Genomic DNA, 17,010 nt, shown 5'->3' with positions numbered 1-17,010 from the left:
CTCCCTAGCCCAGGAACTTCCATATGCCACAGGTGTGGCCCTAAAAATAAATAAACAAACTGAAATATATATACCTGCAGAAATTAGCTGGAATAGTTTTAAAGATGTATATATATGTGTGTGTCGCATGCATGTGTGCAAATGAACAAGGCATAAGAGGCATGACTGGGGAAGGTCTAAAACAGTGCTTCACTACTCTCTTTGTTTCACAACAAACATAAAAAACAGCATACACAACACAGTGAGGTAAATGAATGAGGCTACTTGCAACCAGTGGTGACCAGCACAGCAGATCATTATCTTAAAGACATTGGTAACTTATTCCTAGTACACTAGTTACAAAAAGCTTTGGTCTAATATAAGCATCAGAGATCCAAAGTGAAAGGTGGAAAAACACTATACAGAGATAATGGCTGAAAACCTTCCAGAACAGTGGCAAATTAAGAATGTGGATTGCTGTCCTTCAAAAAGTGAAGGAAAACAAATTTAAAAATGAGAGTGGATTTCTAGTTTCAGCTCTCATAAGGAAAGAGCTAGGAAGCTCCCATCCTCACAATAAGACTTTAAGCAAACTGACAATCAATGACTTTTTAGATCCATGAACGAAGTGAGGTCACAAGGCAAACCATCACCTCAAAATCTAGAGAAACAGGTAAATACAGAGACACATGGCCAAGATCAGCTTTCTGGAAACAGAAGCTACTGGAGCCAATAACAGAGGAACACTTAACAGTAATTTTGATGAATTTCTGGAGAGCAATAAGAAATAGCTGGAGTGTTAAAACACCGTCTTATTGGGTTGTCCCCCACAGTTTTCTGGGGTTTACCTCCGGAAGCCCCACCAAGTTCTCATGGTGAACACCAGAGGAAGATCCCCTCATGTTTCTGCCTTATAAAGGAAACTGCTGTTATAGAGTGTTATCTGACCTGGGGGAAGGGCAAAGAGATAATTACAGCCCCTTTAACGTCCCATCTCATGTAAGGGAGTGGAAGGAGGAGGGGGAAAAAGGTTCAGAAGGTGACAGCCCAGGGACCTAGGCTACTAAAAGAAAAAAAAGGGAGAGATTTAACCAAAATGCTCCACATCCACAGCACCTTAACACCATATTAACAGAGCTCCAGTATAATCCAGGATTACAACTGAGAGACCAATAGAACACAGCTACTTAAGGAATTCTTAGGGAAACCCAAAACCAACCAGGGGAGGGGGGGGGGGAGCAAGCAAACTAGAAGAAACTGAAGCCTCATAACACCTACAACTTTGGCAAACATTAAACACAGCACAGCTCCTGATGTCATATCCAGCTTTTAACTAAAAATTAAAAACTGCAGTCTTGAGAGAGAAACAGGCATCAAAAACAGGCTCAGATGTTGTCATCATCAAATAGGGAATTTAAAATAACTATATTGTGTTAAAGGTGCAAATGGAAAAAGCAAACAACAGATAAGAATACATGGATATAGTAAGCAGAGTTAAAAACTCTTAAGAATCAAAAGGAAATGCTATAGAAATTAAAAATATTGTAAAAGAAACAAAGCATACTGGGCTCATGAGTAGACTAGACACAGCCAAGGAAAGAATAATTGAGCTTGAAGGTAAGTCAATAGAAACTTCCCAAACACAAATGCAAAGAGAAAAAGGAATGAAAAAAAGCAACAGAATATTCAAGAACAATTACAAAAGGTTTAACAAGTATTGGGAATATCAACAATAAAAGAAAGGAACAGAGGAGATATTTAAAGTAATACTGGTTGACAAGTTTCCAAAATTAATGACAGACATCATAAACAGACCCAGAAGCTCAGAAATACCGAGAAAGGTAAACACGAAAAAAATCTACACTAGGCATGTTTTACTCAAACTGCAGAAAACCAAAGACAGTAAAGAAGGCTTAAAAGAAGTCAGAGGAAAAAGCAGCTTATCCAGCAAGGAACAGGGATAAAAATTACAGTTCTTAATCAGAAACCATGCAAGCAAGAAGCCATTGGAGTGAAATATTTAGCATTGAAAGAAAAAGATCACCCATGTAAGATTCAGTGTCCACAGAAATGAACTTTCAAAAGTGAAGACAAAGGCTTTTTCAGGCAAAAAAAAATATGGGAGAATTCATCACCGGAAGACCTGCCTTGCATAAAATAAGTTAAAAGATAAACTCTTCAGAGGAAAGGAAAAATCACATAGTTCAGAAACATGGCTCTACATAAAGGGAGAGCTTTTATATATATATATATATATATATAATGATTTTGATTTTTTCCATTATAGCTGATTTACAGTGTTCTGTCAATTTTACACCGCACAGCAAGGTGACCCAGTCACACATACCTGTGTACATTCTTTTTTCTCACATTATCCTGCTGAAAGGAAGAGCTTTAGAGAAACAGTAGATGAAAATGAAAAGGATGGGAGTGAGGAACTGGGAATACTCTCTTTTGAGGTACCTTGCACTACCTATAAAATTGTACAGTGTTGTTTGAAAGGAGATACAGATTAGCTGTAGATGTGTATTGCCAACTCTAGGATAGCCACTAAAAACAATCTTTAAAAAAGTAGTAACTGATAATACTGGGAGGAGAGAAAATAATCATGAGAAATGCTCAATAAAACTAGAAAAGGTAGAAAGAGGGGAAGACTAAGAAAACAAAGGACAATGAGTAGAAAACAAGTCACAAACATAGTACATATTAACCCAGCTATCTCACATAATCACTTTAAATTTGAGTGGAATTTGAAGATGGAAGATTTGCCAGCATAGATCCTCAGAAACATAATGTTAAAGGATGTATGTACTTAGGCTGAAGGAATCTCAGCTTTTTTTTTAGTCATAGGTATTCTTCATTATGAATTTATTACTCATTTGAGAAATTAACATTTGTCTTTAAAACTAATTAAATTAGATAAACCTGAGTAATCCAAAAAAATGGAAAAAAAGCAAAGAAATTGGTAAATATTTAGATACATTTAAATGAATGCTTATCGTATAAAAGAACAATAATTGTATATATATAATAAGGAGAGTTTGATAAGTTAAAAATGAGTGTTTAAATTTCAAGGATGATGATAAGAAATAGAGTATACAAAGTACAGACCAAACCTAAGAGGTGGGAAAAACACTCTAAGAAAAAATAATTCAAAAGAACAAAAGAAATGAGGGGCAAGGAGCATCAACAAAGGCATGATAAGAGGAAGCCAGGTGCAGTGGACTAAGGATCTGTAGTTGCTGCAGCTATGGCATAGGCTGCAGTTTCAGCTTTGTTTTCATCTCAGGCCCAGTAATTTATATGATAATTCAAGTAAATTCAAATATATGGCTGATTTCATTAAATATACATGAGCTAAATGTTCTAAGCATCTGAGATAAAAAGATATAAAAAGTGCAAGACTGGATTAGGATAACAGTCCAGCTTTATGCTGTTTTTAAGAAATATATCTAAATAAAGATGTTGAACGGCTGAAGTAGAAGGATATATATACTATGTGTACTGTAAACCAGTGGTGGCAAACCCTCTGTAAAGGACCAGATGGTAAATGTTTTCTGCTGTGCATACACTCTATGTTTTAAGCACTCAACTCTGCTCCTGTAAAGGGCACACAGTCATCAACAATACTTAAAGAGAACAGGCATGGCTGTGTTCCAATACAACATTATTTTTACAAAAACAGGCTGCAGATAGGAGTAAGCCTGGGCCACTGCTGACCAGTGCTTTAATCAAAAGAAAGCTGAAGCAGCCTCATTATTATCAAGATAGACTTTAAGCACCCTAAGCACCCCTCCCCCACCCAAGTTCTCTCTTTAAAGGTACTCATTATATAAAGCATGTCTATGCACCAGGAAAAGAATTCTGAATATATAACCCAAACTATATAAAGCAAAAATTCATAGAACTACAAGGATTATTAAGGATAATTTGAGATGGATGGAATTCTTTTAAATATAAATAATGACTAGGGTTTCTCCTCTAATTAGTTTTAGAATGAAGATAACCAGTAGGAATATATATATAAATGAGCAATCACTTTTAAAATCAGTAATAATTAGATTATAATACAATGTGCAAAAATTGACTCATTTTAAAAAATGTCAAGTTTGCTTTATGAAATCAAAACATTTCCATGTGTATTTTTTGGTCTAATCCTAATGAAAATGTAATGATTTGGAGAGTGATAAAGGATATTAACAAAATGAAGGCATAAAAATTCATGATCATTGCAATCGATGCAGAAAAAGCACTTGACAAAATTCAACATCCTTTTTTTTTTTTTTTTTTTTTGTCTTTTTGCCTTTTCTAGGGCCGCTTCTTGTGGCATATGGAGGTTCCCAGGCTAGGGGGCGAATCGGAGCTGTAACTGCCAGTCTACACCAGAGCCACAGCAACATGGGATCCGAGCCGCATCTGCAACCTACACCACAGCTCACTGCAACGCCAGATCCTTAACCCACCGAGCGAGGCCAGGGATCGAACCAGCAACCTCATGGTTCCTAGGTGGATTCACAAACCACTGGGCCACGACAGGAACTCCAACATCCATTTTTATGAGAAAAACTCTCACCCAACTGCAAGGAGAGGTAATGATGTGCATGAAAAAAATAAAGGCCACATAGGACAAGCTCACAGCTAATGTTATACTCAATGCAAAGCTGAAAGCTTTTCCTCTAAAATCAGGAACAAGACAAGGATGCCCACTCTAGCCACTTCTAGTCAACCTAGTGTTGAAGTCCTAGCCAGAGCTATTAGGCAAGAAAAAGAAGTAAAAGGCACCTAAATCAAAAGGGAAGAAGAAACTCACTATTTGCCAATGACATGATTTTACACATAGAAAACCCTAAAGATGCCATAAAAACCGTACTTATTTACCAATTTATTACAATAAATTCAGCCAAATTGCAGGATACAAATTTAGTTTACAAAAATCTATTGTGTTTCTATTCAACAAGAATAAACTAGCAGAAAGTCAGGATAAGAAGATAATTCCATTTACATTTGCATCAAAAAGAGTAAAAAACCTAGGAATAAATTTAACCAAGGAGGTAAGACTTGTACACTGAAAACTATAAGACATGGATGAAAGAAACTGAAGAATGCAAAAAATAAATGAACATTCCATGCTTATGGATTGGAAAAATATTGTCCATAATATCCACAGTAGTCTATAGATGGTCATTATAATCCCTATCAAAATACCTTATGGCATTTGTCACAGAAATAGAACAATCTCAAATTTGTATGGAAGCATAAGAGACCCAAAAAGTCAAAGCAATCTTGAGAAAGAAGAACAAAGCTGAACACACTTCCTGATTTCTTTCAAACTATATTACAAAGCTTTAGTTATCAAAACAGTATGGGACTGGCATAAAAGCATTCACATAGAGCAATGGAAAATAAATGAGAGCCCAGAAATAAAGCCATTCATATAGAGTCAATGAATTAATGACAAAGGAGCCAACAATATGTAATGGGGAATGGACATCTCGTCAATAAAGATGTTGGGATAACTGGACATCTTGCTAAAGAATGAAACTGGACTAGTATCTAAGACCTGAAACCATAAAAGTCCTGGAAGAAAACATAGGCAGAAGACATAGGCAGTAAGCTCCTTGATGTCAGCTTGAAGTTTTTGTGGATCTTGGACACCAAAAGCAACAAAAGCAAAATAAACAAATGAGACTATAGCATTCTAAAGAGTTTCTGCACAGCAAAGGAAGCTTATCAGCAAAATGATGAGTCATCCCAAGAAATGGGAGGAAATATTTGTAAATCATGTCTCTGATAAGCAGTTAATATCCTAAACTATAAAGAACTCATACAACTCAATAGCAAAAAAAAAAAAAAAAAAATGAATACCCTGATTTTTAAAATGGGGAAGGACCTGAATAGGTATTTCACAAAGACGTACAGTTAGTCAACAAGTATGTCTATCTTTATTCATCAGGGAAATGCATGTAAATCAAAACCATGCTGAGCTATCACCTTACATCTATTAGAATGGCTACTATCACAATGTCCAAAGATAACAAGCAGTAGAATTCCCTTGTGGCGCAGTGGGTTAAGTATCTTGTGTGGTCACTGTAGCAGCCTGGGTCACTGCTGTGATGAGAGTTCAATCCTGAGGCAAGGAACATCCACATGCCACAGGTGTGGCCACACACAAAAAAGTGTTGGTGAAGGCGTGGAGAAAAAGGAACCTCTGTGCACTCCTCGGGGAATTTAAATTGGTGTAGCCACTAGAGAAAACAGTATGAGGGTTTTCCGGCAAATTTAAAATAGAACTACTGTATGAGCCAGCAATTCCACTTTGGGATATTTAGCCAAAAAAAATAAAAGCATTAAGTCAGACAGATACATGCACCATGTTCACTGTAGAATTATTTATAATAGCCAAGATACAGAAACAACCTAGGTATCCATCAAAGGAGGACTGGATGAAGAAAATGTGAATAGAAAGGACCCTGCCCCAAAGAAAGAATAAAAATCTCACCACTTAGAACAACATGGGTGGGCATTATGCTAGGTAAAATAAGTCAGACAGAGAAAGACAGATACCATACAATCCTACTTATGTGTAATCTAAAAACAAAAGCTCCTTGCTATGTATTGGTGGATGCCAGAGGTGTGTGTGCTGGTGGGGTGTGTTTGGTGGAGGGGAGGCATAGGTGAAGAGGGTTGGAAAGTGTAAAGGAAGTTCTGGGATGTAATGTGCAGCATGGCGTCTGTGGTTAACAGTACTATTGTATGTCTGAAGGTTGCTGAGCGTATGTCTTAAAAAGGTTTCATCACAAGAAGAAAATATTTTTCACAATTTGTGGTAAGGGATGTTAGTAGTTAGACTTACTGTGGTGATCATTTTGCAATATATACAAATATTGAATCATTGTGTTACGCACTTGAATATAGTATGCTAATTATATCTAAATTTTTAAAAAGAAATGTTAAAAATCCACTGAGAAAGAGTAGGAAACAGGTTCACAGAGGTTATACTCAAGTCCACAGGACAACTTAAGAATGAATTCCTAAACCCACTGCTTTTCTTCTAGTCCAGCATTTTCTAAGATGTCAGCAACAGTGAAGTTTAAGTTTGGGAAACCCATGTGTTTCCCTCCCTGAAGAGTGCATAATTATAGCTTTGAGAGGTCCTGGAATCTAGAAATCTGCCTTTGTATTAAATAAACATTTAGTTTTGCTAATTTCTGACCATCATATCCTTTTTTCCTTAATTATTAACAAAGAACCAGGGTTCCTAGGAGCACACTAGTAAGTGTAGCATCTATAAAAGTCAGTCTCTGCAAGACCAAGTAAAATCATGATGAACCCTCCGTTCACAGTCTTTGAAGAGTACTGCAAAAAAAAAAAAAAAAATTGATTTTATATCGATTTTATGATTCATGAGGCATTTGCTCTTTTTTTTTTTTTGTCTTTTCCAGGTTGGCTCCCATGGCATATGGAGGTTCCCAGGTTGGGGTCTAATTGGAGCTGTAGTCGCTGGCCTATGCCAGAGCCACAGCAACGCAGGATCGCAGGATCCAAGACTCGTCTGCAACCTATACCACAGCTCACAGCAACGCCAGATCCTTAACCCACTGAGTAAGGCCAGGGATCGAACCTGCAACGTCATGGTCCCTAGCCGGATTCGTTAATCACCGAGCCACGACGGGAACTCTCCGGCATTTGCTCTATTTCTATACATTGAGAAAGGCAGGTATTTGCTCCCCAGTAAGGCATATGTATAAGCCACATTAAAAAAAATCGTTTCTTTTTAGATTGGAATTGTATCACCTTAGTATGCTAACACATTGATTAATGTACTGCATGCTGATGTGAAGGTCCTAATTGGTGATCTCATGATATCCCAAGAGTAATTGGCGGGATGGACATACTGTTGAAGCCTTCTGTGTCTGTACTAGAATTAAACTGAAAGGCAGAATGATAATTATTTTGGTCTTCAAACTACCTTTTTGAGCTAGGGAGGAAGGTTTTTTACCAGCCCCATTTCAAAAATGAGAAACAAAGTGAAATAAGTTACACTCTCCAGTTTTCTATTATCCCATATTCTGTCTTGGCTGTCGTTTCATCATTCTTTGCTTTTATTTTAAAAGAATGCATTAGGAGCATAGACAATGTCAGTCATGAAATGTGCTTTTACTAACAAGTGCCCTACTTGCTTACATGAGAAATTATCACAAGAAAATTCTTTAATTGACTGCATCTTAATCTTTTAGTTCCCAAGGACGGTTTGAAGAGTCAAGAGCTATTTGATGAAATTAGAATGACCTACATCAAAGAGCTAGGAAAAGCCATTGTCAAGAGGGAAGGAAACTCCAGTCAGAACTGGCAACGCTTTTATCAACTGACAAAACTCTTGGACTCCATGCATGATGTAAGTGTCAAACAAAAACCTGAATGTCAGAAGAATTTTCTGAGACATAAAGTGTGTCCTGATTGGTATCATGTAATTATACACCAATAGTTGGGGGTTTGTTTCCCCCATTTATGGATTTTGGTGATGGTTTGAGTTCAAGCTGTGAAGTTGACTTGGCACACATTTCTCCTAAGGCCAATTATGAAATATTATTTCAGGAGTTCCCGTCGTGGCACAGTGGTTAACGAATCCGACTAGGAACCATGAGGTTGCGGGTTCGGTCCCTGCCCTTGCTCAGTGGGTTAACGATCCGGCGTTGCCGTGAGCTGTGGTGTAGGTTGCAGATGCGGCTTGGATCCCGCGTTGCTGTGGCTCTGGTGTAGGCCGGTGGCTACAGCTCCGATTCGACCCCTAGCCTGGGAACCTCCATATGCCACTGGAGCGGCCCAAAGAAATAGCAAAAAGACAAAAAAAAAAAAAAAGAAATATTATTTCATCTAGTCATGTGCATCTAATATCATGATGCCTAGCACAGAATTAATCAGCACTGTTTTTTAAAAGTTCAGATTCCCTGGTTTTGTATAATTAATCCAGTAAATTTGAGTATGTCCTTTATATGCTATAAACTGCAATTCAGCACGAAATACTTAATTCCATATAATTCTACATATAAGAAATTCAAAATGTCTTTGATACCTGAGTGCTTTATTTTATTTAAGTAAACTTTTTTTACCCAGAGAATTCCAGCAGAGATTGGTATATTCTGTTAGAAATTAAAAAAAAAAAGTAGATGCCAAGTGTGAGATGTCCCTACTGCTAAGTTTTTAAGATTAATCCTTACTGTATCTTCTCTTGCAGGTGGTTGAAAATCTCCTTAACTATTGCTTCCAGACATTTTTGGATAAGAACATGAGTATTGAATTCCCAGAGATGTTAGCTGAAATCATCACTAATCAGTTACCAAAATACTCAAGTGGAAATATCAAAAAACTTCTGTTTCATCAAAAGTGACTGCCTTAATAAGAAAGTTTGCCTTAAAGAAAGCTGAATTTATAGCTTTTATTGTACAAGCTATCAATCTGTCCTGTAGCGGTTTTCTTATTTTTTTTCCTTTTTGTTTTTGTCTGGTTTTTTGTTTTGAATACGCACTACATGTGGTTTATAGAGGGCCAAGACTTGGCAACAGAACAGTTGAGCCATCACTTTCCAGTGATGGGAAAAGGAGAAAGTGATAGGTGGTGAATCCCAAAAATGAGAAATAATAACTTGGGGGCAAGCTCCACTGTCAGAGAAGGATGGCACCTAAACCACCAGTGCCCGAAGTTTGTGTGACAGACTTTCTGCTCATACTTTTCACGGTTGGACAAAATTTTCTAGACTTTCGTTGGTGTATTTTCCCCCATATAGTTAGGACAGCATTTTTTGATTTATGCATGGATACCTGAAAAACGTTTACAAGTGTATATCAGAAAAGGGAAGTTGTGCCTTTTATAGCTATTACTGTCTGGTTTTAACAGTTTCCTTTATATTTAGTGAACTACGCTTGCTCATTTTTTCTTACATAATTTTTGTATCCAAGTTATTGTACAGCTGTTTAAGATGGGCAGCTAGTTCATAGCTTTCCTAAATAAACTCTAAACATTAATCTTCTGTGTGAAAATGGGTTGGTGCTTCTAACCTGATGGCACTTAGCTGTCAGAAGACCACAAAAATTGACTCAAATCTCCAGTTTTCTTGTCAAAAAAGCTCATATTTTGTATATATCTGCTTCAGTGGAGAATTATATAGATTGTGCAAATAAACCGTCCTAACTGGTGTAGAGCACCTAGTCCAGTGACCTGCTGGGTAAACCGTGGATGATGATTACAAACGACTTATTAAAAAAAAAAAAAACTACCAAGAGGCCCTGTTTGTACCTAATGCCCTATTTCTGCAGTGGTTAGATGGCAAGAATGTTGGTCAACTGTCTTTCAGGACCTTTTGTTGTAGTTTGTTATCACTTCTTAAAAGTTAGGATTCCAGGTAACCAGCTAAAACACAGCTGCGAGATTTTAATCAGTCCAAGTAATTCCTCCCACTAAATTTTACCCACCCACCCCCAAAAATCTCTCATATGGCAAAAGTGGCTAGACACCCATTTTCACATTCCCATTTGTCACAATTGGTCTCTCTTTCCTGGGGGCACAGGAAAGCTCAGCTGCTGATTCCTCTGATTTAGAACTGTGTGCCAGACCCCACGTGCATAGAACATACATCCCTCGCGTCCCTGCGTGTGCCATAGCGTTTAACAAAAGTCATGTGAATTTCTCCTCCTCACTGTTGAGAATTATCATTTTAAACAAGATAGAAGCTGTGGTAGCCCTTTCTGTGTGCACCTCTGCCAACTTTCTGTAAACTGAAAACTCTTAAGTACTAAGCCACAAGAAATCTGATTTCTATTCAAGGTGGCCAAATTATTTGTGTTATAGAAAACTGAAAATCTAATATTAAAAATATGAAACTTCTAATATATTTTTATATTTAGTTCTAGTTTCAGATATATATCATATTGGTATTCACTAATCTGGGAAGGGAAGGGCTACTGCAGCTTTACATGCAATTTATTAAAATGACTGTAAAATAGCTTGTATAGTGTAAAATAAGAATGATTTTTAGATGAGATTGTTTTATCATGACATGTTATATATTTTTTGTAGGGGTCAAAGAGACGTTGATGGATATCCTATATGATTTATAGTGTGTGCGAGCATTCATACAGGCAACAGTGGTCTCAGAAACCCAATGGGTTTGCTCTAGAGGAAGAGGGAGATGGAGACTGGCCCCGTGTGCAGTGAAGGCTGCTGAGGCTCCATCCCATTCCGATCGATCGCAGAGGAATTAATCCTCTGCCTCCCAGAATGACCACCCTCCTCATTCCAACAGTGAGTCTGTCCACGTGGGTTTAGTTTCCTAAACCTCCCCTCACGCTCAAGTCTGTGAACAAGGGACAGAAAGGTGGTGCTTGCACACTAACAGGCATCACCACATACAGCCTCTCCACAGTTTAATAAAAATAGAGGCTTTAGAAGTTGGGCAATAATATGCATAGAGGTACCAGCAATATGTAAATAGTGCAGAATCTCATAGGTTGCCAATAATACACTAATTCCTCTCTTTCCTCCAAGAGTCCATTTCCAATTAAAACAAGAACATGTTTTTGTTTTCTTTGAATGCTTTTTGAATGTTGTTATTTTTCAGTATTTTGAGGAAATTATTTAATAAAAAAATGTAATCATTTGCTTTTTGAATGCTCTCTAAAAGGGACTGTTCCTTTTGTAAGGGTTTAAATTGATCTCAAAGTATTTTAAGATAGTTTGTTACCCAGTTGGATGTGAAATTTTTGGTGCCTAAGAAATACTGCTTGAATATTATTTTCAATGACAGTGTTAAGTTTCAAAAAAAGCTTCTGAAAAGATAAATTACTATTCATTTATAGAATGTTATATGGTTAAAACCTGAAAGCACATCACACATTAATTTTAGTCCCAACAACCTTGGCTCCCCAAAAAATAGAGCTTAGTGAATAAAAGGTATGTGCACTTTGTTGTTAAAAGGAAATGAACTGACATTCATAAAACTAGCAGAGGCTGCACATTAAATGAAAAAAAAATGGGGAAAAAAAGCTGTGACCTTTTGGAATATGTGGGAAAGAGGTTATCTTAGTTATGTTTGAATATAATCATGGACTTAAGTGATAAAGCTATGGTGCTATTTGAAAGCAGCTTCATTTTCTATGTATGCGGTATCTTGCCATCCCAAACTATTGAAGTCTGTTGTAATTTCAGTGAGAGGTAACATGCCTAGATACTCACAACAAATCCCAAAAAGTATTTATAACTAGAGGCGGAAAAAAGTGACTCTCTTGGTGTTCCTAGGCCTTACTATGGGACATACCCAACTGTCTAAAACTATGGAGGGGAACTTCAAAAGAGCACCTGCTTTCTCCTGGAAAAACAAACAAAAATGGTACCCCAGAAGAAAAACCATCATGATTAGTGTCCATAAAGAGCTTAATATTTTGTGTAGGATGAGCTCTGGACATACACATAAAGGAAAGCCAGCCTCACTTCAGAACTGGGGGATGGAAGAATGGGCAATTCCAATTTTACTTATCTATCTATACATCCTATTACCATAAGTCTTATCATTTTAGTTCTTTGTTAAATATCCTAAAATTACATCACCATGGAATGAACATTATTATTATACTTTGATCTGTCGAAATTCAAGAACTGTGGCAGCCCCTAGTGAGATTTTGATCTCGGTGGGTCACCCAAAAGACTGTAGCTATAGACGAATGTGTTTTTCTGTGCCTGGTTTGAGAGGTGGAAGAGAAAATAAGAGTGTAAGGAGGACACTTTAACCACTTGGTAATGGAAGTTTCAAGATTTCCCAGCCTGGATCAGGTGTTGGGCAAAGGATTAGTTAGCTTCTCTCTAGAAGATGCCTGAAAGAAGGATTTTATTTTCTGATGAAAGGCCGTATGAAAATACCCTCCTCAAATAACTTGCTTAACTACATATAGATTCAAGTGTGTCAATATTCTATTTTGTATATTAAACAAATGCTATATAATGGGGACAAATCTATATTATACTGTGTATGGCATTATTAAGAAGCTTTTTCATTATTTTTTATCACAGTAATTTTAAAATGTGTAAAAATTAAAACCAGTGACTCCTGTTTAAAAATAAAAGTTGTAGTTTTTTATTCATGCTGAATAATAATCTGTAGTAAAAAAAAAAAAAAAAAAAGGAAAAAGAAAAAAAAAAGAAAAACAATGTCTTTTTACCTACACAGTGAAATGTCAGATTGTAAAATCTTGTGTGGAAATGTTTAACTTTTATTTTTCATTTAAATTTGCTGTTCTGGTATTACCAAACCACACATTTGTACTGAGTTGGCAGTAAATGTTAGTTAGCCATTTACAGCAATGCCAAATATGGAGAAACATCATAATAAAAAATCTGCTTTTTCATTGTATGACTCCAAAATGCTTGTGTAGAACTCATGCAGTTCCGGTTTTCCTGGTTCTTTTCCCCCTTCTTCTACTGAAGCCCTGGAGTTATCACTTTAGGAAGCATAAGATGCTAGCTAGCATGGACAGTAAATGTCAGCGTGGCAACGTTTGCATGCCAGTATGGCATAAATTCAGAATGACCTTAACCCCAGTGTCAGAGGCCCCAGAAATATCCCTTCCATGCCTCAAATGGTCATGTGCCAATTACTGCAAAGCTTTACAGGGGAAGGAAGAACTCGTTTCCAAGCCTTCTCCAGATATCAGTCTTTATCATGAAAAATGACATTTATGTAAATAAAATGTCATCTAGGCAAAATTCTTATCTTACTTAAAAATCAACTGTCCCAAAAAAAGGGCATAAATATGTAGTAAGTAAAACAGTGTTGCAAACTACAGGCAATAAAGGCAGAAGGGAGGAAAAAAGGAAACCAGCTATTCTATACAAACTACAGTATAGTAGTTCCAAAAGCATATTGTGTTCAGGTTATATCCATGCACTGGATAATCTAACAAACCTTCCTATAAATACTCTTTTCTCCACGAGTGGCCTCCATCACTAGGAAAAAGGCATAGTATGATTTTAAAACCACGTTTGCCCTACCCATCATGTGCACCAAGCATTTGCTGTGTACATACCATATGATAAATAATGAAGACAGAATAAGAAAAATACTATTGCTACCCTCAGTCCCTTGCAAAAGTGTATAAAAGAAACCTCCTTTTCCAGTGTTTCAAGGTACAATGCAGAAATACCAGATACGGCACCAGTATGTATGAACATTATTGTTTTATACTTCAAGTATTAATCTTATATTTGTAGAACACTTTCACATGCATTATACCAGTTATATTCCTCACCCAATAGATGAATGAAATAAAAACAAATGTTGAAGATAATAACTCCATTTTATAAAAAAGGAACAAGCTCAGAGTTAAAGTAACTGATTCATAGCTGCTGGCTGCCATTTTATTGACGTTTCAATGAAAAATCTTTGTAATTAGGCCATTTATCACATGTCAGAGAATGTCACTTGTCTACAAACTCCTAGGGAAGTGGTATTGCTTTCCTGCTTTTAAATTAAACTATTGTTTTAATTTACTGAGCCAAGCATCGTGTTTCAATATATTATCTCATTTAAATTTAGCAGCCCTATGAAGTGCTACTATTAACCTCATTGTATTTATACAAAGAGACTGCTTAAACAACTGACTAACTTGCTTCACAAAGCTTGGAAGTGGTTAAGTAGGATTTAAAAAAAAAAAAAAAAAAAAAAAACAGAAAACACGGGCATCTGGCTCTAGAGTCCATGCTCTTAAGCACTACTGAGAAATTGTTAATATGAAGCTCCTAACTGGATTATATGAACCCATATTGAGCATTATGTGTCAGGCCTTTTAAGGTAGTCTCATTTAATCTCATCATTTTTGCTACCATATCAGTTTTGACTTAGACATTTAACAATGATAATCCCTTCTCTTAAAAACATGTGTCCTGTCCCCTGGGGATGTTGATGGTGAAAAGCAGCTGCCCGGAGATGACATTACCCTTTGGTTTGTCAGCTATACAAGGAACCTGTCTCACTGATGCCCATAAGGAAATCAACAAATGTATTTCTTCGACATAGAGGCTACATTGAAACTGAGGAAGGGAGCTGCTTATAATGAAAACTGATGCAAGTCAAAATTTATATTTAGTTTGGTAAGTAAAGTAAGAGCCTGATTTTGAGTATTGAAGACACAGAGGTACTTATACCAGCTGACTGTTTTTTCAGACCTTCAGCTAATCTCTATTAATTGGCATTGAGTGGCTGTTAACAACATTGGTAACTCTATACCATTTTCTTTGGTTAAAGAATCCAACCTCCTCTTCTTATATCAGGCTTCTGTTTCCCAGTTAAAATGAATACTTTGTAGGGAAACAATTTTTACTTTATTTGGTTACAGACACGCTAATCTCAGAACAAAAGAGTTCATGTAAACAGCATCAAACACTCAAAACCTTGCCTCACTCTATCCAGACAGCTTGAATAAGAGACAATTTATACTATTCTTCTGTACCCTCACCATAAATATCCAATAGGATGATATATGTACAGAATGTAAATAAGCCAAAGCTTTTCTATTATTATTAATGTGGCATTGTCTTACCAAGTACTGTCTTTGAATACACATGGTATTGTGCTGGAAGTAACAATTTAGGTCATCCAAAACAACTAGGGTTGTTTGCTAGCATTACAAAGAATGGAATAAAAATGAACTTGTTTCCAAGTGGGGATGACAGGGGATAGTGTGCATAGAAAACAACCAAGGTTCACAGAACATGGAACTACATCATCAATACCTCCTGATCAGTACTGCTACCCGCTGTGTGGCAGGCATGCTAGAGGAGCCAATTCAAAGACCACTGAGGCATTACTAAAGCTTCAAGGTGATGTTCATGCCTCAAGGAATCAAAGCTGAGACAAATGGCTCATCAATTCCACTGCTATGTACCTATTCAAGAGGAATAAAAACAAGGATGCACAGGGACTCGCATGCAAATGTCCACAGCACCATTTTTCCTAACAGCCAAGAATGGGAGACAATTCTAATGTCCATCACCATAAATATGTAACATTAACAAGTGAACACACAAAAAATGTGGTATACCCATAACATACTATACCACATAATAAAATATAACAGTGGGAGTTCCCGTCGTGGAGCAGCAGAAACAAATCCGACCAGAAACCATGAGGTTGCGGGTTCGATCCCTGGCCTGGCTCAGTAGGTTAAGGATCCGGCATAGCTGTGAGCTGTGGTGTAGGTTGCAGACATGGCTCAGATCCCGTGTTGCTGTGGATGTGGCATAGGCCAGCAGCTGCAGCTCCGGTTGGAACCCTAGCCTGGGAACCTCCATATGCTGCAGGTGTAGCCCCAAAAAAAGACAAAATATTAAAAATAACAGTGCATGCCACAATATGAATGAACCTCAAAAAAACATTTTGCTGGAGTTCCCATTGTGGCTCAGCAGGTTAAGGACCTGACATTGTCTCTGCGATGATGCAAGTTCCATCCCTGACCTAGGTCAGTGGGTTACAGATATGGCATTGCCACAGGCTGTAGTGCTCGTAGGTTGCAGATGTTGCTTGGGATCTGGCATTGCCATGGCATCTGGTGTTGCCATGGCTGTGGCATAGGCTGCAGCTGCAGCTCCAATTTGACCCTTGGCCTGGGAACTTCCATATGCCACAGGTGTGGCTATAAAAAGGACCAAAAAAAAACAATTTTTGTTAGGTCAAAGAAGTCATACAAAAAAGACCCCACATGGGAGTTCTCTGACGGCCTAGTGGGTTGAGGCTCCTGCGTTCTCACCTCTGTGGCTCTGGTTGCTGCTGTGCAGCATAGGTTCAATTCCTGGCCCAGGAATTCTCACATACTGCCTGTGTGGAAAAAAAGAAAAAAAAAAAAAAAAAACTGAAAAAAAAAAAAAAAAAAGAGACCATATATTACTCGATTTCACTTGATGATGCAAATCTATGGAGTCAGAGAGCAGATCAGTGGTTGCTCATGGCTGGCGATGGCATCAGGGCTCAAGTGAAAGTATGCATGAGGG

General features: G+C 37.3%; 2 protein-coding genes across 17 annotated transcripts in view; one reads left to right on the top strand and one right to left on the bottom strand.

Moving 5' to 3' along the window:
* NR3C1 (nuclear receptor subfamily 3 group C member 1) overlaps window positions 1–13,373 on the top strand; it is a 246,016-nt gene extending 232,643 nt beyond the window's left edge. For 13 of the 14 annotated variants that reach the window (XM_005652957.4, XM_005652955.4, XM_021080408.2 and 10 more), the window contains 2 exons: window positions 8,217–8,374; window positions 9,215–13,373. In XM_005652957.4, coding sequence (XP_005653014.3) covers window positions 8,217–8,374; window positions 9,215–9,367 — 311 coding nt within the window. In that variant the 3' untranslated portion in view covers window positions 9,368–13,373. 14 annotated transcript variants of the gene reach the window in all.
* LOC146405804 (uncharacterized) overlaps window positions 1–17,010 on the bottom strand; it is a 54,851-nt gene that overhangs the window by 18,638 nt on the left and 19,203 nt on the right. The gene's annotated exons all lie outside the window — the stretch shown is intronic.

This window comes from Sus scrofa, chromosome 2, assembly GCF_054392235.1.
Source record: "Sus scrofa isolate SSC_HxYL_T2T_F1_AM1 chromosome 2, Sscrofa_HxYL_maternal_Yorkshire_Landrace_v2.0, whole genome shotgun sequence".
Classification (NCBI taxonomy): domain Eukaryota; kingdom Metazoa; phylum Chordata; class Mammalia; order Artiodactyla; family Suidae; genus Sus; species Sus scrofa.
Note: the sequence above shows the minus strand (reverse complement) of the source record. Positions and strands in the feature narration are given on the sequence as shown.